A 20699-nucleotide genomic window follows, 5' to 3' on the forward strand; every position below is an offset into this window, starting at 1 on the left:
CAGTGTGTTTAAGTGGACTTATACTAATAATGACTTCATTTAAAACATGTAAATGTTTCCTGGTCTCCATGGTAACCAGATGAAATGTAATGTTTAGAACAATAGTATTCCATTAGCTTTATTTAATATAAAAGTTATAATGTAAGATCATGCCAAACTAGTTGATATGGTGTTAGGTAGGAAGGAAGGATGGAAGGAAGGAAGGAAGGAAGGATGTAAGATCATGCCACACTAGTTGATATGGTGTTAGGTAGGAAGGAAGGAAGGAAGGAAGGAAGGAAGGAAGGAAGGAAGGAAGATCATGCCAAACTAGTTGATATGGTGTTAGGTAGGAAGGAAGGAAGGAAGGAAGGGAGGAAGGAAGGAAGGAAGGAAGGAAGGAAGGATGTAAGATCATGCCTAACTAGTTGATATGGTGTTAGGTAGGAAGGAAGGAATGAAGGAAGGAAGGAAGGAAGGATGTAAGATCATGCCCAACTAGTTGATATGGTGTTAGGTAGGAAGGAAGGAAGGAAGGAAGGAAGGAAGGATGTAAGATCATGCCAAACTAGTTGATATGGTGTTAGGTAGGAAGGAAGGAAGGAAGGAAGGAAGGAAGGAAGGAAGGAAGGATGTAAGATCATGCCAAACTAGTTGATATGGTGTTAGGTAGGAAGGAAGGAAGGAAGGAAGGAAGGAAGGAAGGAAGGAAGGATGTAAGATCATGCCAAACTAGTTGATATGGTGTTAGGTAGGAAGGAAGGAAGGAAGGAAGGAAGGATGTAAGATCATGCCAAACTAGTTGATATGGTGTTAGGTAGGAAGGAAGGAAGGAAGGAAGGAAGGAAGGTGTTTTATTGACTATTTACTGTTTTTAAGCAAGTTGAATTATTTGGTACAAAGTTTTTATGGTTACACCACTTAGACATTTTTACCATAATCCTCTAATATATTCTCTCTAAATGGATTAAAAGCAGAAATTTGATGCTGGGTCCACAAAAAAAGAATGTGTGAAGTTATTCATACGTTTATTTTTACATTTTAACCCTTTAAATTTAAACTAGACCTCATGGACACTAACAAACATCACTGACCCAGAAATAAACAAACTCCTCCATTACAGCCACAGCCAGGTTGAGTTCAGAGGCAGAGCTGCTTCTCCCTCTGGTGGCTGAAAGCAGAATTACACCAACAGACATTTAAAATGATCCCGACTGTTTCACAGATTAAAGATTATTCTGTTAACAGCTGTTTTCATCACTGGCTCCTCTGGGCTTCCGTACGACACTGAATCAAACAGCCAACCTCTGTTTAACTGTTGTCTCCACATTACACCAGCTGCAGGTTCAGGAGTCGCTTTATTTTGAAAGGACATCATATATAATAAATAACTGCTGTAAAAACCCAACGTGTGTAACGTGATCCTGATCTGCGTCGCTGGTATTCTTCACATGTTGCTGTTAAAGGTTTTAATGAAACATCGATATTTGTTTTAATGATCCTATTATAATCTAATGTTCTCTTCTGTGATTGGTCGGATTTGTTTTTTACTGTTTTTAAAATGAGTGTGAAAATAAATTCAGAGTTTTAAAAAGACTGACGTGCTGAGTGTTGCAGGGTGGAGCCGTTTATCTGCTGCTGAACTTCAGACCTCATAAACCTTTAACCCTTTAACCCTTCATCTACTCCCTGATACACACACGGACACATACCCTCACACAGTACTGCAGTATTATAGTAAAAGTACTGCAGTATTATAGTGATGTAGTATGCAGTATTACAGTAAAACACTACTTTATATACAGTTAGCTAGTTTACACTACTTTATACACAGTTAGCTAGTTTACACTACTTTATATACAGTTAGCTAGTTTATACTACTTTATATACAGTTAGCTAGTTTACACTACTTTATATACAGTTAGCTAGTTTACACTACTTTATATACAGTTAGCTAGTTTATACTACTTTATATACAGTTAGCTAGTTTACACTACTTTATACACAGTTAGCTAGTTTATACTACTTTATATACAGTTAGCTAGTTTATACTACTTTATATACGGTTAGCTAGTTTATACTACTTTATATACAGTTAGCTAGTTTACACTACTTTATACACAGTTAGCTAGTTTACACTACTTTATATACAGTTAGCTAGTTTACACTACTTTATATACAGTTAGCTAGTTTACACTACTTTATATACAGTTAGCTAGTTTACACTACTTTATATACAGTTAGCTAGTTTATACTACTTTATATACAGTTAGCTAGTTTATACTACTTTATATACAGTTAGCTAGTTTATACTACTTTATATACAGTTAGCTAGTTTATGCTACTTTATATACAGTTAGCTAGTTTACGCTACTTTATATACGGTTAGCTAGTTTACACTACTTTATATACGGTTAGCTAGTTTACACTACTTTATATACAGTTAGCTAGTTTACACTACTTTATATACAGTTAGCTAGTTTACACTACTTTATATACGGTTAGCTAGTTTATACTACTTTATATACGGTTAGCTAGTTTATACTACTTTATATACAATTAGCTAGTTTACACTACTTTATATACAGTTAGCTAGTTTAGTCCAGTGGTTCCCAACCTAGGGGTGGGGCCCCTCCAAAGGGTCAGCAGGTAAATGTGAGGGCTGCTGAGATGATTAATGGGAAAGAAGAAAAAACAAAGTTCTGATTTTCAGTGTTTGGACTTTTTCTCTAATCTTTGATTTTTGCTGAAATAAAGGATCAAGTACCTCAAACTGTACTACAGTAAATATACTCAGTTACTTTTAGAGAACCTGCAGTAGCTCTGGGAGGAGGGTTAGGGGTAGGACCGGAGTAAATCATTAATAACAATAATCAGTAGCAGAATTGATTATCAGCTGACGTATTGATAATAAGTCATTAGTCATTTTCAGCTCAATAACAGCTGATCAGAGTTCAGCAGTTAGTGTCTGATCCTCTAACAGTCAACAGGTGGACAGGTGGACAGGTGGACAGGTGGACAAGTGAACAGGTAGACAGGTGTACAGTTTGACAGGTGGACAGGTGGACAGGTAGACAGGAAGACAGGTAGGCAGGTGTAAAGGTAGACATGTAGACAGTTAGACAGGTGGACAGTTAGACAGGTGGACAGGTAGACAGGTGGACAGTTAGACAGGTGTAAAGGTAGACAGGTAGAGACAGGTAGACAGGTGGACAGGTGGACAGTTAGACAGGTGGACAGGTAGACAGGTAGACAGGTGGACAGTTAGACAGGTGGACAGGTAGACAGGTGGACAGGTAGACAGGTGTAAAGGTAGACAGGTGGACAGGTAGACAGGTGTAAAGGTAGACAGGTGGACAGGTAGACAGGTGGACAGGTAGACAGGTGTAAAGGTAGACAGGTGGACAGGTGGACAGGTAGACAGGTAGACAGGTGGACAGGTGGGACCAACAGGAAGCAGCAGAAGAAGAAAAGCACACAGGTAAATATGTTTATTGTTGTTTTATTGTGACGGGATGTGACAGGAAGTAGAACATTTATTCAGTATTGATGTATTGATTGACAGGATGAGGCGGTTCTCGTCTCTGGAGGTTCTCCTGGTCGTGGTCTCCGGGCTGCTCCTGCTCTGTTCTGTGGGACTGGCCGTGTTCTTGTGGGCCAGCGTTCAGTCCGAAGGTAAAAACAGAACCGATGCTTTTAATCAGCTGATCAGAACACGTTATCGATCGACCAATCAGCTGCTGTCTGTGGCCAGGTGGCGCTGAGCCGGAGCGCCTGATTGGACGGATGGTGATCACAGACGGAGCGATGTTCTCCGACGAGCTGAAGAACTCCAGCAGCCCGATGTTCAAATCCCTCGCCTACGATGTCCAGCAGCTGGTGAGATGAACACGGTTCTAAAGAAGGAACACAGAACACAGAGAGCAGAGAACACAGAACGCAGAGAACACAGAGAGCAGAGAGCAGAGAACACAGAACACAGAACACAGAGAACAGAGAGCAGAGAACACAGAACGCAGAGAGCACAGAACGCAGAGAGCAGAGAACACAGAGAGCAGAGAACACAGAACACAGAACACAGAACACAGAGAACAGAGAACACAGAACACAGAGAGCAGAGAACACAGAACACAGAGAGCAGAGAACACAGAACACAGAGAACACAGAACACAGAGAGCAGAGAACACAGAACACAGAGAACACAGAACACAGAGAGCAGAGAACACAGAACACAGAGAGCAGAGAACACAGAAAACAGAGAGTAGAGAACACGGAACAAAGAGAGCAGAGAACACAGAACACAGAGAGCAGAGAACACAGAAAACACAGAGAGCAGAGAACACAGAGAGCAGAGAACACAGAATACGGAACACAGAGAACAGAACACAGAGAACACAGAACACAGAGAGCAGAGAACAGATGTTGAACTAACGTGTGATTGGTCGGCAGGTGTGGGAGGCGTTCAGGCGCAGCGAGCTCAGTCGGGAGTTCCAGACGTGTCAGGTCTCAGACTTCAGGTCAGCTGATCGATGACATCATCACTGATCAGGGATTGGTTGATCAGAAACAGCTGATTCTAACGTACTGATCCATGTGTGTCTGTATTGATCTCAGTCAGGGCAGTGTGGTGGTGACCTTTGACCTCCATTTCAATCAGCTGATCGACAGGAAGGAGGCGGAGCTGCAGCTGAGGGCGGGGCTTCAGGACAGCGGGGGGCTGATGATTGACAGGAACAGCATCCAGGTCACAGGTGATGTCACAGGTGACACTGTGAGGTCAGAGGTCACTGACTGAAGAGTTTAATGAATGTATGTCAGTAATAATGAATAATGATTATTGATCTGTGCAGAGGAAGAGGAAGTGGAGCAGACGACGACGGCGGCGGCGTCGAGCGTCTCTCCGACAGCAGGTCAGTGATCGTCGGTTGGTTGTGTAAACATGAAACATGAAGCTTTGTGTGAATCAGCCGTTCTGCTCGCAGCGGCGTGTCGTCCTCATCACACTTCCTGTGCCGATCAATCGATGTGTGTCCTGATCGATCGGCTCTGTGACGGAGTCCTCGAGTGTCCCGACGGCTCCGACGAAGACTCCGCTCGCTGTGGTCAGTTACGTTTACATCATCACTCTGTCTCCATAGCAACGACAGATGCTCTTACATCATCACTCTGTCTCCATAGCAACGACAGATGCTCTTACATCTTACATCATCACTCTGTCTCCATAGCAACGACAGATGCTCTTACATCATCACTCTGTCTCCATAGCAATGACAGATGCTCTTACATCATCACTCTGTCTCCATAGCAACGGCGTGTGACGGACAGTTCCTGCTGCGAGGGCCGAGCGGTTCGTTCAGTTCATCCGACGACTCTGAAAATTACAACAGCAGCAGCTCCTGCCGCTGGATCATCAGGTACCAGTACTACAGTACTGCATATAGTACTGCATATAGTACTGCATATAGTACTACAGTACTGAATATAGTACTGCATATAGTACTACAGTACTGCATATAGTACTGCATATAGTACTACAGTATATACTACTGCATATAGTACTGCATATAGTACTACACAGTACTGCATATAGTAATCTATATAGTACTACACAGTACTGCATATAGTACTACAGTACTGCATAGAGTACTGCATATAGTACTACAGTATATACTACTGCATATAGTACTGCATATAGTACTACACAGTACTGCATATAGTAATCTATATAGTACTACACAGTACTGCATATAGTACCCTTAGTTGCCCTTTGTACTTCAAAGAAATTATTTTTAGGTTCACACAGAACCCAGCAGCTCTCTGTCTCACGCAAACATAATACATTTAAGACACTCACAACAGTAAGTAGCCACAGTAGACAGGTGCTTTGCAGCCTGCAGCAGTCCAGCTCAAGTCACAATGTGTTTTAGTCTCAGTTGAACCAGGTGGTATTGAGCTGCGTCTGTTTCTTGATGCTAGTGTCCAACTTGAGGACCTCTCGGATCGCCATGGTAGCATAGAGTACTGCATATAGTACTGCATATAGTACTGCATATAGTACTACACAGTACTGCATATAGTACTACATAAAGTACTACAGTACTGCATATAGTACTGCATATAGTACTACAGTACTGCATATAGTACTGCATATAGTACTACAGTACTGCATATAGTACTGCATATAGTACTGCATATAGTACTACAAGTTACACAGTAAAGTACACAGAGTACATTTGAGTTCTTGATGACATCAGAGTTAGTTTTTTAAGCAGGATGTGATGACGTGGATATTAATACTGAATATAATAATAATAAAATGTTTTCAGTGTTCAGAGAGGATTTTCTGTTCGGATCGATTTCCTGCAGTTTGAAACTGAAGAAAGCTTCGATGTGCTGAAAATCTATGAAGGAGTGGGAGCAGAGAAACAGCTGATAGGTAACACACACACACACACACACACACACACACACACACACACACACATACACACACACATACACACACACACACACACACACACACACACATATACACACTAATTCAAACATGTTTCCAGCTGAGCTCTCAGGCTCCGCCCCTCCTGGGACCGTGTGGGTGCTGGCCGACCAATCAACTGTGGAGTTTTTTTCTGATGACATCAACAACCTGTCGGGGTTTAACGCCACCTACAGCGCCGTCAACCTCACACACCTGACCAGTAAGACCTCACACACCTGACCAATAAGACCTCACACACCTGACCAGTATGACCTCACACACCTGACCAGTATGACCTCACACACCTCACCAGTAAGACCTCACACACCTGACCAGTAACACCTGACCAGTAACACCTCACACACCTGACCAGTAAGACCTCACACACCTCACACACCTAACCAGTAAGACCTCACACACCTCACACACCTGACCAGTATGACCTCACACACCTGACCAGTAACACCTCACACACCTGACCAGTATGACCTCACACACCTGACCAGTAAGACCTCACACACCTGACCAGTAAGACCTCACACACCTGACCAGTAACACCTCACACACCTGACCAGTAAGACCTCACACACCTGACCAGTAAGACCTCACACACCTGACCAGTAAGACCTCACACACCTGACCAGTAACACCTCACACACCTGACCAGTAAGACCTCACACACCTGACCAGTAACACCTGACCAGTAAGACCTCCCACACCTGACCAGTAAGACCTCACACACCTGACCAGTAACACCTCAGACACCTGACCAGTAACACCTCACACACCTGACCAGTAACACCTCACACACCTGACCAGTAAGACCTCACACACCTGACCAGTAAGACCTCACACACCTGACCAGTAAGACCTCACACACCTGACCAGTAACACCTCACACACCTGACCAGTATGACCTCACACACCTGACCAGTATGACCTCACACACACCTGACCAGTAAGACCTCACACACCTCACAAGTAACACCTCACACATCTCACCAGTAAGACCTCACACACCTGACCAGTAAGACCTCACACACCTGACCAGTAACACCTCACACACCTGACCAGTAAGACCTCACACACCTGACCAGTAAGACCTCACACACCTGACCAGTAAGACCTCACACACCTGACCAGTAACACCTCACACACCTGACCAGTATGACCTCACACACCTGACCAGTATGACCTCACACACCTGACCAGTAAGACCTCACACACCTGACCAGTAAGACCTCACACACCTGACCAGTAACACCTCACACACCTGACCAGTATGACCTCACACACCTGACCAGTATGACCTCACACACCTGACCAGTAAGACCTCACACACCTGACCAGTAACACCTCACACACCTGACCAGTAAGACCTCACACACCTGACCAGTAATGTGACCCTGTGATCATGTGATCATGTGATCATGTGACCCTGTGATCATGTGACCCTGTGATCATGTGATCATGTGACCCTGTGTGTGTGCAGATGAGCAGAAGCTGACCTGTGCCTTTGAGCAGGGCATGTGTTACTGGAGGCAGCAGCAGGGTGACGATGCCGACTGGATTCGAACCAGCGGCTCCACGTTTCCTCCCCTGACCGGCCCCAGTGCCGACCACACGCTGGGGAACCAATCAGGTTAAAGCAGAGCTGTGATGTCATATCAGTGTAACCCTAACCCCCCCCTCCTCCCAACCCTAACCCTAACCCTGCAGTATCAGTGTAGCCCTAACCCCCCCCCCCAACCCTAACCCTGCAGTATCAGTGTGACCCTAACCCTGCAGTATCAGTGTAGCCCTAACCCTAACCCTGCAGTATCAGTGTTTATTAGCATCAATCAGTAATCTTCATATTCATCATGTTTGTGTTGAAGGTTTCTACATCGTCACTCCTATGAGTCCTGGAAACTGGCCGAAGAGCTTCAAGATCAGCAGCCTCCCTCTGACTCCTAGCACTCAGCCCATGTGTCTGTCCTTCTGGTAAGCAACCAAAACACAACCCAAACACAACCCTGACACAACCATAACACAACCCTAACCCAACCATAACACAATCACCATAACACAACCCTAACACAACAACCATAACACAACCCAAACACAACCCTAACACAACCCTAACCCACCCTAACACAACCCTAACCCACCGTAACCCACCGTAACCCACCCTAACCCACCCTAACACAACCCTAACACAACCAGACTCAGAGTGGGAGAACATCTGCCTGGATCAGTTGGAGTAGAGAGGAGAGAGGAAGGAGAGGAGAGAGAGGACGGAGAGGAGAGAGGAAGGAGAGGAAGGAGAGGAGAGAGAGGAAGGAGAGGAGAGAGAGGAAGGAGAGGAGAGAGAAGCACATTGAAGGTCCAGGACTGGAATCAGTCATCCGGACGTCTCCAGGCCCAGATTACCTGTGAGACCAGAAAGCACAGACAACTCCGGGGAAGAAGTTTAGATTATTGAAGCATTAATAGAACATGAATGTTAATGGATATAGATGGATGGATAGAGAGAGAGAGGGAGGAGGAGAGAGGATAGATGGATGGATAGAGAGAGAGAGGGAGGAGGAGAGAGGATAGATGGATGGATAGAGAGAGAGAGGGAGGAGGAGAGAGGATAGATGGATGGATAGAGAGAGAGAGGGAGGAGGAGAGAGGATAGATGGATGGATAGAGAGAGAGAGGGAGGAGGAGAGAGGATAGATGGATGGATAGAGAGAGAGAGGGAGGAGGAGAGAGGATAGATGGATGGATAGAGAGAGAGAGGGGGAGGAGGAGAGAGGATAGATGGATGGATAGAGAGAGGGAGGAGGAGAGAGGATAGATGGATGGATAGAGAGAGAGAGGGAGGAGGAGAGAGGATAGATGGATGGATAGAGAGAGAGAGGGAGGAGGAGAGAGGAGCCCAGTGCATTATGGGAGTCATAAAACACAATCAGCAGCCAGCTGTGTCTCCGCCCCCTGCTGGAGCTCTGGCAGAATGACGGTGTTATATAATCAACATGTTATTGATCAGTGTGGACGTTCTGATCCATGTGCAGGTATCACATGTTTGGAGGAGACGTCCACCGTCTGATGGTCCAGCTGCTCCAAACGTCTCCGTCAGACCCTGAAACCAACGTTACCGTGGTGTTTCAGAGAGACGGTAACTATGGCGACAACTGGAACTACGGTCAGGTGACGCTCAACCTGACGGTGGAGACCACGGTGAGTGACATCACACGGTCTGATCTCAGTCTGAACTCACTTACTGAGGAAATCAATAACTCAGTCAGCTCTGCAGGTGGTGTTTGAAGCTCTGAAGAAAGGAGGGATGAGGAATGACATCGCTCTGGATGACATCACACTGACCTCTGCTGCCTGTGGCCCCGCCCCCCCCGAACCAACTAATGTACCGCCTCCGACGACCACGCCCCCCATGCCAGGTAAGACACAGACCACACCCCCTACACCAGGTAAGACACTGGCCACGCCCCCTATGCCAGGTAAGACACTGGCCACGCCCCCTATGCCAGGTAAGACACAGACCACGCCCCCTACATCAGGTAAAACACTGACCACGCCCCCATAACAGGTAAGACACTGACCACGCCCCCTTACATCAGGTAAGACACAGGCCACGCCTCCTATAGCAGGTAAGGGTTAGTAAGTATTAAGTATTGTGCTGGTGTCTTTGTGGGATCTGTACCATATAAGGTCTGACTCCGCCCTCTGTGCTCTCATTGGTCAGCTGACTGTGGAGGACCCTTTGAACTCTGGGAGCCAAACTCTACCTTCAGCTCGCCAAACTACCCACAATCCTACGGGAACAAGGCCAAGTGTGAGTCAGCTGTTACTGATGATTATAGAGGATGTTACATCATCATTACATCATCACCTGTGTTACATTAAGATGTCATATTATGTAGTGATCACAAAGGAAATCCTCTGAACCCACCTGAGAGCCGTGATTACCCAGAATCCTCTGCTCCTGCAGGTGTGTGGACGCTCCACGCTGTGTGGGGGCGGAACATCCAGCTCCACTTCCTGGACTTTGACGTTGAATCGACCAAAGACGTGGTGGAGGTCCGGGACGGGGCGGGGCCTAACTCCACCATACTGGGTGAGCCGCTGTTTTACCCATAATGTCTTTCAGCTGTGTGTACCTGCTAGCGTGCGTCAGTCTCAGGTGTGAACACGTTGTTTCCAGCGGTTCTCACCGGCAGCACTGGCCCCGCCCACGACTTCTTCTCAACAACCAATGAGATGACAGTGTGGTTCTGGACGGACAGGTCGGGTTCAGGTCGAGGATTCAGAGCCAACTTCACCAGCGGGGTCAAGCTGGGGTCACCAGGTGAGCGCAGGGTCGGAGGTCATGTGACAGCTGATCAGGTTGATTATTGATGATCTGTACTGACGAGTCATGTGATGCGTGAACAGCTCCGTGTGCAGCCGGGCAGTTCCAGTGTCAGACAGGAAGCTGTATCCATGGTAACGGTCAGTGTGACGGCGTGGTCGACTGTCCCGACGCCTCCGACGAAGCCGACTGTGGTGAGTCATGTGATCAGTACATGTGATCATGTGATCATGTGATCAGTACATGTGATCAGTACATGTGATCAGTGCATGTGATTGTTATTGTTTGTGAGAACTGAAGTGAAGCAGCGTTACATGAAGTCATGTGACATAACAGTGACATCATCATGTTACCATATGCTGTGATGTCACTCATCATCAGGTGAGACAGGAAGTAAACTGACTCATCGTCAGGTGAGACAGGAAGTAAACTGACTCTTTGTGTTTTAGTTGCGTTGCAGAAGAACGATTCCAGTCTCCAGTTTCAGCTCGTTTCCTCTCGGCTCAGCGTCTGTGCCGACACCTGGAACCCTCACCTGTCTGTCTTCACCTGTCAGTACCTGGGATACAGGTAACTCACCTGTCTGTCTTCACCTGTCAGTACCTGGGATACAGGTAACTCACCTGTCTGTTTTTGCCTGTCTGTCTTCACCTGTCTGTACCTGGTATACAGGTAACTCACCTGTCTGTCTTCACCTGTCAGTACCTGGTATACAGGTAACTCACCTGTCTGTCTTCACCTGTCAGTACCTGGGATACAGGTAACTCACCTGTCTGTCTTCACCTGTCTGTACCTGGGATACGGGTAACTCACCTGTCTGTCTTCACCTGTCTGTCTTCACCTGTCTGTACCTGGGATACAGGTAACTCACCTGTCTGTCTTCACCTGTCAGTACCTGGGTTACACGTAACTCACCTGTCTGTCTTCACCTGTCTGTCTTCACTTGTCTGTCTTCACCTGTCTGTCTTCACCTGTCAGTACCTGGGATACAGGTAACTCACCTGTCTGTCTTCACCTGTCAGTACCTGGGTTACACGTAACTCACCTGTCTGTCTTCACTTGTCTGTCTTCACCTGTCTGTCTTCACCTGTCTGTACCCGGTATACAGGTAACTCACCTGTCTGTCTTCACCTGTCTGTCTTCACCTGTCAGTACCTGGGATACAGGTAACTCACCTGTCTGTCTTCACCTGTCAGTACCTGGGATACAGGTAACTCACCTGTCTGTCTTCACCTGTCTGTCTTCACCTGTCAGTACCTGGGATACAGGTAACTCACCTGTCTGTCTTCACCTGTCTGTCTTCACCTGTCAGTACCTGGGATACAGGTAACTCACCTGTCTGTCTTCACCTGTCTGTCTTCACCTGTCTGTACCTGGGATACAGGTAACTCACCTGTCTGTCTTCACCTGTCTGTCTTCACCTGTCAGTACCTGGGTTACAGGTAACTCACCTGTCTGTCTTCACCTGTCAGTACCTGGGTTACAGGTAACTCACCTGTCTGTCTCCCTGCAGGTCGGGGGAGGCCACGGTGCTGCCGGTGCGTCCAGGTGATTCTCCGTTTACGACGTTCAGAGTTAACGATAACGGGACGCTGGTGATGAACGTCAGGTACGAACAATCAGAAACATGTCAGAATATTTTTATTGTCTCATTTTTACAGAAACTGAGTTAAAATAATAAATGTTTTTACAGTGAAACGTGCGACAGTGAGAGAGTAGTTTCTCTGAGCTGCGACAACCAGCGTGAGTTACACACAGTTACACTCATAAACACTGACTGTTAAATCAACACTCATAAACACTGACTGTTAAATCAACAGTAACTCATAAACACTGACTGTTAAATCAACAGGTGATATTGAGATCTTTTTAACAGTGTTTAACTTTCAGCTTGTGGAGTTCGTCAGATCAACGACCCGAGAGAGACGGACCAATCAGAGAAGGACCCAAGAGAGACGGACCAATCAGAGGAGGGGGAAGGTAAGAATGAGACCGGCCATAATGTGTGTGTGTGTGTGTGTGTTTAACGTGTTTCATTGTCACCAGGTGAGGGCAGGGTGGTGGGCGGGGCTAATGCAGTGAAGGGGGCGTGGCCATGGATGGTGTCCCTCCAATGGCAGGGCCGTCATGCCTGTGGAGCCTCGTTGATTGGCTCTGATTGGCTGCTGACCGCAGCTCATTGTGTCTATGGGTGAGTCATGTATGATGTCATGTATGACGTAATGCATGACGTAATGCATGATGTAATGTATGATGTAATGTATGGTATGATGTAATGCATGATGTAATGTATGATGTAATGTATGATGTAATGTATGGTATGATGTAATGTATGATGTAATGTATGATGTAATGTATGATGTAATGTATGGTATGATGTAATGTATGATGTAATGTATGATTTAATGTATGATGTATGATGTAATGTATGATGTAATGTATGATGTAATGGTGTCTCCATAGGAAGAACGTCCACCTGCAGTTCTGGGAGGCGGTGATCGGACTCCACGCTCACAGTAACAGGAGCTCATCTCACACTCAGACCCGACGAGTCGATCGCATCGTCATCCACAGAGAATACTACAAGCAGACCAAGCAAGCCGATATCGCCATGATGCACCTGCAACAGCCAATCAACTTCACCGGTCAGTGACATCACCGTCAGTGACATCACAGTCAGTGACATCACCGGCAGTGACATCACCGCACCAACACATCTCATCAGTTACAGTCCTGTTACCTGACCTTACTGTGTGTGTGTGTGTGTGTGTGTGTGTGTGTGTGTGTGTGTGTGTGTGCGTGTGTGTGTGGGTGGGTGTGTGTGTGTGTGTGTGTGTGTGTGTGTGTGTGCGTGTGTGTGTGTGTGTGTGTGTGTGTGGGTGTGTGTATCTGCGTGTGTGTGTGTGTGTGTGTGTGTGCAGAATGGGTCCAGCCAGTGTGTTTACCTGCAGACGATCAGCTGATCACAACAGGAAGGAAATGTTTCATCGCAGGATGGGGACGAGACGCAGAGGAAGGTGAGACACATGATCCCTCCCACCTGTCTGTCTCTCACCTGTCTCCCTCCCACCTGTCTGTCTCACCTGTCTGTCTCACCTGTCTGTCTCGCCTGTCTGTCTCACCTCTCTGTCGCACCTGTCTCCCTCCCACCTGTCTCCCTCCCACCCGTCTCCCTCCCACCCGTCTCCCTCTCACCCGTCTCTCTCCCACCTGTCTCCCTCCCACTCGTCTCCCTCCCACCCGTCTCCCTCCCACCTGTCTCCCTCCCACCTGTCTCCCTCCCACCCGTCTCCCTCTCACCCGTCTCCCTCCCACCCGTCTCCCTCCCACCCGTCTCCCTCTCACCCGTCTCTCTCTCACCCGTCTCCCTCTCACCCGTGTCTCTCTCACCCGTCTCCCTCCCACCCGTCTCCCTCCCGCCCATCTCCCTCCCACCTGTCTGTCCCACCTGTCTCTCTCTCACCTGTCTCCCTCCCACCTGTCTCCCTCTCACCTGTCTCCCTCCCACCCGTCTCTCTCTCACCCGTCTCCCTCCCACCTGTCTCCCTCTCACCTGTCTCTCTCCCACCTGTCTCACCTGTCTCCCTCCCACCTGTCTCCCTCCCACCCGTCTCCCTCCCACCTGTCTCTCTCTCACCTGTCTCCCCCCCACCTGTCTCACCTGTCTCCCTCCCACCTGTCTGTCTCACCTGTCTCCCTCCCACCTGTCTCCCTCCCACCCGTCTCCCTCCCACCTATCTCTCTCTCACCTGTCTCCCCCCCACCTGTCTCACCTGTCTCCCTCCCACCTGTCTGTCCCACCTGTCTCCCTCTCACCTGTCTCACCTGTCTCCCTCCCACCTGTCTCACCTGTCTCCCTCCCACCTGTCTCTCTCTCACCTGTCTCTCTCCTACCTCCCTCCTGTCCTACCTGTCTCACCTGTCTCCCTCCCACCTGTCTGTCTCTCAGGTTCTCTCCCTGACGTTCTGCAGCAGGCTGAGGTTCCTCTAGTGGACCAGGCTCAGTGTGAGCAGCAGTTACCAGAGTACACCATCACCTCCAGCATGCTGTGTGCCGGCTACCCGGAGGGCGGGGTCGACTCCTGTCAGGTAACAGCTCACCTGGGTCTCACCTGGTTTCACCTGGTTTCACCTGCTCTCACCTGGTGTCACCTGGTGTCACTTGGTCTCACCTGAGAGTCTGTTAGAAACCGCATACTGTTCTGCTACTCTACTAACTCTGACGTCATTTGAAGGATGTAGTGTGTAGTATAGTGTGTAGTATAGTGTGTAGTATAGTGTGTAGTATAGCAATCCTGATAAGCGGTACTACGAAGCTGGTTATCAACTCGGTAATTGAACCCAGGGTTTTCCAATCTGGATCTCTGCTCTCATAAAGGGGAGGAGTTTGCAGCGTCTGACCAATCACAAACATGGAGAAACCCTGCAGAGCAGACTACTTTACCCTTTACCCTTTACCATGGAGGAGCAGACAATTTTTCTTCAAGAATATGAAGAATACTTCAACCATTTGAGTGAATGATGTCAAACCAGCTGTATAACAGACTAATATCCCTCATGTGCCTCAAGGATTGTTTTTTAAATATATATTTTGGTCAATTAGAAAATGACCTGCCTATTCTTAGATCCTGTCAACATTGGTGCAGATCGTGAGAGGAGCGCTTAGGAGAGAAAGACTTTTTAGTGATAGATGCAATTTTCTAAGAGAGCTGATTGGTCAAGAGGTGGTGCTTTTATACTCATTGATCTCTTATCCAGAACATAACCTGCTCCGGAGCAGGTTAGCCGTTACCATGGTGATTTACCCCCGGAGCAGGTTAGCCGTTACCATGGTGATTTACCCCGGAGCAGCCGTTCAGCATCAGTTACCATGGTGATTTACCCGGGAGCAGGTTAGCCGTTCAGCATCAGTTACCATGGTGATTTACCAGCTTCGTAGTACAGGCCTCTGGTCTCACCTTAAACAGCTGGGCAGGGAGCTGCGTGCTGATTGGTTAATAACTACTGCTGTTTCCAGGGCGACTCCGGCGGTCCACTCATGTGCTTGGATGATGGATACTGGACTGTGATTGGTCAGTTTCTCTCACACACACACACTCATACAGGACAGGATATGTAAATGAGGTCTGATGAAATGCTTCCTTCTGATTGGTTCCTGACAGGTGTGACATCATTCGGGTTTGGCTGCGGCCGACCGGGACGACCGGGAGTCTACGCCCGAGTTTCCTCCTTCACTTCCTGGATCGCTCAGACCAGACGCTCCTCCCCCTAGTCCTCCTCCTCTCCCTCCTAGTCCTCCTCTTCCTCTTCTTCCTCCTCCTCTTCCTCCTCCTCTTCCTCTTAGTCCTCCTCCTCCTCCTCCTCCTCTTCCTCCTCCTCTTCCTCCTCTTCTTCCTCCTCCTCCTTCACTTCCTGGATCGCTCAGACCAGACGCTCCTCCCCCTCTTCCTCCTCTTCCTCTTCCTCCTCCTAGTCCTCCTCTTCCTCTTCTTCCTCCTAGTCCTCCTCCTCCTCCTCCTCCTCCTCCTCCTCTTCCTCTCCTCCTCCTCCCAGTCCTCCTCCTCCTAGTCCTCCTCTTCCTCCTCCTCCTCCTCCCCCTAGTCCTCCTCTTCCCCCTCCTCCTCCTCCTCCTCCTCCTCCTTTAAATAAGAAACCTTTCTAATTAGATTTCACACAAAGTGTTTAAACTTATGGGTTAAAATATGATTCAAATAAAACATAAACTGTGTTTCTTCTTCTTTGGTTTCATTTAGAGAATAGATTCATAAAGGGTCCAAGGTCTAAAGTGACAAACAGATTACAAACTTTTCTTAATAAATGAAGTTCCAGTGAAACAGGAAACGAGACAGTGAGCCTTGTTCCTTAAATAGAAAATTATTCAGAATCAGAATTATTCTTCCTGTTTCTGGTTTTGGAAAGAAGAACATTAAATGACATTATCTCTGGATCAGTGATGTTTGTTAGTGTCCATGTGGTTCAGTTTAAATTTAAAGGGTTAAAATGTGAAAATAAACGTATGAATAACTTCACACATTCTTTTTTTGTGGACCCAGCATCAAATTTCTGCTTTTAATCCATTTAGAGAGAATATATTAGAGGATTATGGTGAAAATGTCTGACCATAAAAACTTGATCTTACATTCTAACTTTTATATTAAATAAAGCTAATGGAATACTATTGTTCTAAATATTACATTTCATCTGGTTACCATGGAGACCAGGAAACATTTACATGTTTTAAATGAAGTCATTATTAGTATAAGTCCACTTAAATACACTGTAGCTGATCACATATTTAATATCTATCATTCTTTTGTGGTTACACCATTTGACATTTTGTGGTTACACCATTTGACATGTTGAGGAGCATTCAGTCTTTTGGTATAAAATGGGTCAAATGTCATTTCAAATCTCTCTTATTGATCTTTTTTTAATATATTGATTATATTGAACTGGGCGTAACCTCCATGATGTCTTGCTGCGGAGTTCAGTCTGAATTCAGTCCCTTCCTTCCTTCCTTCCTTCCTTCCTTTTTTTCTTTCCTTCTTTCCTTCCTCCTTTCCTTCCTCTTCCACCCTTCCTTCCTTCCTTCCTTCCTTGACTCTCTTATTGATCTTTTTTTAATATATTGATTATATTGAACTGGGCGTAACCTCCATGATGTCTTGCTGCGGAGTTCAGTCTGAATTCAGTCCTTTCCTCCCTTCCTTCCTTCCTTCTGTCCTTTCTTTCTTTCCTTCTTTCCTTCTTTCCTTCCTTCCTTCTTTCCTCCTTTCCTTCCTCTTCCACCCTTCCTTCCTCCCTTCCTTGACTCTCTTATTGATCTTTTTTTAATATATTGATTATATTGAACTGGGCGTAACCTCCATGATGTCTTGCTGCGGAGTTCAGTCTGAATTCAGTCCCTTCTTTCCTTCCTTCCTTCCTTCTTTCTGTCTTTTCTTTCTTTCCTTCTTTCCTTCCTTCCTCCTTTCCTCCTTTCCTTCCTCTTCCACCCTTCCTTCCTTCCTTGACTCTCTTATTGATCTTTTTTTAATATATTGATTATATTGAACTGGGCGTAACCTCCATGATGTCTTGCTGCGGAGTTCAGTCTGAATTCAGTCCCTTCCTTCCTTCCTTCCTTCCTTCCTTCCTTTTTTTCTTTCCTTCTTTCCTTCCTCCTTTCCTCCTTTCCTTCCTCCTTTCCTTCCTCTTCCACCCTTCCTTCCTTCCTTCCTTCCTTGACTCTCTTATTGATCTTTTTTTAATATATTGATTATATTGAACTGGGCGTAACCTCCATGATGTCTTGCTGCGGAGTTCAGTCTGAATTCAGTCCTTTCCTCCCTTCCTTCCTTCCTTCTGTCCTTTCTTTCTTTCCTTCTTTCCTTCTTTCCTTCTTTCCTTCCTTCCTTCTTTCCTCCTTTCCTTCCTCTTCCACCCTTCCTTCCTCCCTTCCTTGACTCTCTTATTGATCTTTTTTTAATATATTGATTATATTGAACTGGGCGTAACCTCCATGATGTCTTGCTGCGGAGTTCAGTCTGAATTCAGTCCCTTCTTTCCTTCCTTCCTTCCTTCTTTCTGTCCTTTCTTTCTTTCCTTCTTTCCTTCCTTCCTCCTTTCCTCCTTTCCTTCCTCTTCCACCCTTCCTTCCTTCCTTGACTCTCTTATTGATCTTTTTTTAATATATTGATTATATTGAACTGGGCGTAACCTCCATGATGTCTTGCTGCGGAGTTCAAAAATACTAAATGTACATTTTAACAAACCCGATGCTGCTTTTAAATCTAGTTTAATTGATTTATGGATTCATCATATTATTTATCTCTGAGTCATAAAGGTTAGTTTGTTTAATAAAGAGGAATGAAACTAGACCCCCCCCCCCCAGCAGCTCATCGCTCTCAGCTGCTTCTCGTCTGTAATCAAGCCTCCAGGTAAGTTCCTCCTGCTCTCTCTGCCAGCTTGTTCTTCAGCTCTCATCATCAGTTTGTTTCTGTTGTTCAGTGTTTGCAGACAGCAGAGTATTTATCAGCCTCATGTCACATCAGAGCATTGAAGGGAAAGAAAACCCAGCACATATCCAACATGTCTGTGTGTCCCGTAAAGAGAAACTAAAGATGAAATAAATAAATAATAGAGTAGATAGAAGTGTCTGAGCATCATAATGAGTGACAGTAATATTACTGCTACTAAAGGCCAGCAGGAGGCTCCAGGTTTAATGAGCGATGAACCTGAACTTCTCTAACTGCAGACATCGTGTCAGCCGTAAAGATTCAGGAGAGAAACGTGAAGGCAGAGAGACTGAGTAGTAACCAGCAGATGTTCAGTCAGACGCTTCGCTTCTAAGGCCCCGTTTATACGACCCGGTTATATTCATAAACAGAGACATTAACCATCGTTTGCTCCGTTTAGACGCAAACGGAGAATTGGCCCCTGAAAACGATGCTTTGTAAAAACTCCGGCCAGAGTGGAGATTTTGGAAAACTCAGTTTGCACATTTGCATGTAAACAGAGAAAAACGGAGATTTGTGGAGCCGGAAACTGCTCCTGGGTTGATTCATGATGATCATCAATTCCACCTTCATCATTAACTACAGCTGCGCCCTCATTCAACTCATCCTCACCGCTATCACCATCCTCTTCCTCTCTCTCCTCATTACCTTTCTCCTCGGAGCTAGCTGTGCTTTCCTTGCTAACTTGGTGAGAGCTATCAGCAACAAGACACTGGCTGGATGTGGAGGGTTGAGTTGGTCAGAAGAAGTTTGTGAGAGGAACACAAGAGGCCACAACATTCTTCCTCTGCTCTTACTCTTTCCGCTATCTATAGCGCACCTGCTGCGCCAGAGTCCGACATTGGACTTTACTTTTTTTTTTTTGGGTCCGTCATCAGTCTGGCGGTGGGCCCCTTTGCAATCGTGGGCCCGGGGGGCGGCCGCACCCTCTGCCCCCCCACCGGCTCCGCCATTGGTTAAATACGACATAGTTTATAATCTACAGTCTATGTTTATAATCTATGTGATCATAGATGCAGAGTAGCAGTCACATGTATGCTGGTCTCTTTGTATTAGTGCTGTACTATGTGGAGGAATGAAGTGATTCTGATTGGCTAACGTGGGCTTGAGCTGCTCCTGACGGCATATATACGGGTTAGTGTAAACGGAAACCTTTCTTAAAACAGACTGGTGTGGAGAGGATGAATGTCCGTTTATGAATATATCCGGGCACGTGTAAACGTAGGGGCCATCATCCACACGGAGACGCTTTTTGGTTTGAACGCAGATGTTTCGCATCGTTTTGGCCGATCGTCCAAATGAAGCTTTCTGAAACCTGGTCCCCGGGTGGAAACGAACCTGAATTTCGATGTCATCGCCACACCCCTCAAGCTTAGCCTTAGCCGATTTGTAAACAGCGCTCAAGCTTTATGCGCATGCTCCGCCTCTTCCTCTCTGTTTTTGGTGAATTTCTGAAACTGAAACAGCGCCGCCTATAGGCTGGAATATGAAGTAGCGTGTTGAGTCATGTTGAGATGGATATGTTTTGCGGGGGGGGGGGCTCCTACCTGTCTGTAGATGGGGTTAGGGTTAGGGTTGGGGTTGGGGGCGGGGGGGCTCCTACCTAGCGTGTTGAGATGGATCCGTTGAAACAATGCCGGGGAAAACGGAGGGGGAAAAGATCGTTTTGGTACGTGTGGACTTGGCTGTAGTCTCAGTTTGAATCCAGAGTCTGTTTGAGAGTTTGGAAGATATGAGACCAAAGGTTGGGCGGTCATCTCTATGTTCCCTCAGCATTAGGCTCAGGAACACAGGTTTGGTCATTCGCTAGTGCACATAACATATTTCATGTTTCATGTTTCATGTTGGACGTTGGCACCAAATCTGAAGCATTTCTGTCGAGGTGTTTCTCAGACATCACTAATGAGGA

At 46.5% G+C, this 20699-nt stretch overlaps 1 protein-coding gene across 1 annotated transcript; it reads left to right on the plus strand.

Annotated features, from left to right (window-relative positions):
* The first annotated feature begins 3545 nt into the window (after positions 1 to 3545).
* Positions 3546 to 16086, plus strand: tmprss15 (transmembrane serine protease 15). The gene is given in 27 exon segments (XM_053332064.1): positions 3546 to 3654; positions 3734 to 3858; positions 4429 to 4496; positions 4594 to 4730; positions 4836 to 4889; positions 4962 to 5081; positions 5285 to 5393; positions 6306 to 6415; positions 6537 to 6677; positions 7950 to 8099; positions 8335 to 8440; positions 9499 to 9652; positions 9729 to 9882; positions 10188 to 10277; positions 10434 to 10559; positions 10647 to 10790; positions 10877 to 10987; positions 11243 to 11363; positions 12307 to 12402; positions 12487 to 12536; positions 12684 to 12802; positions 12845 to 12984; positions 13257 to 13438; positions 13715 to 13810; positions 14743 to 14882; positions 15811 to 15865; positions 15956 to 16086. Coding segments are annotated over 27 exon segments (3138 nt in total).
* The last annotated feature ends 4613 nt before the right edge of the window (positions 16087 to 20699 follow it).

Source organism: Scomber japonicus, chromosome 13 (genome assembly GCF_027409825.1).
Source record: "Scomber japonicus isolate fScoJap1 chromosome 13, fScoJap1.pri, whole genome shotgun sequence".
Taxonomy (NCBI): Eukaryota; Metazoa; Chordata; class Actinopteri; order Scombriformes; family Scombridae; genus Scomber; species Scomber japonicus.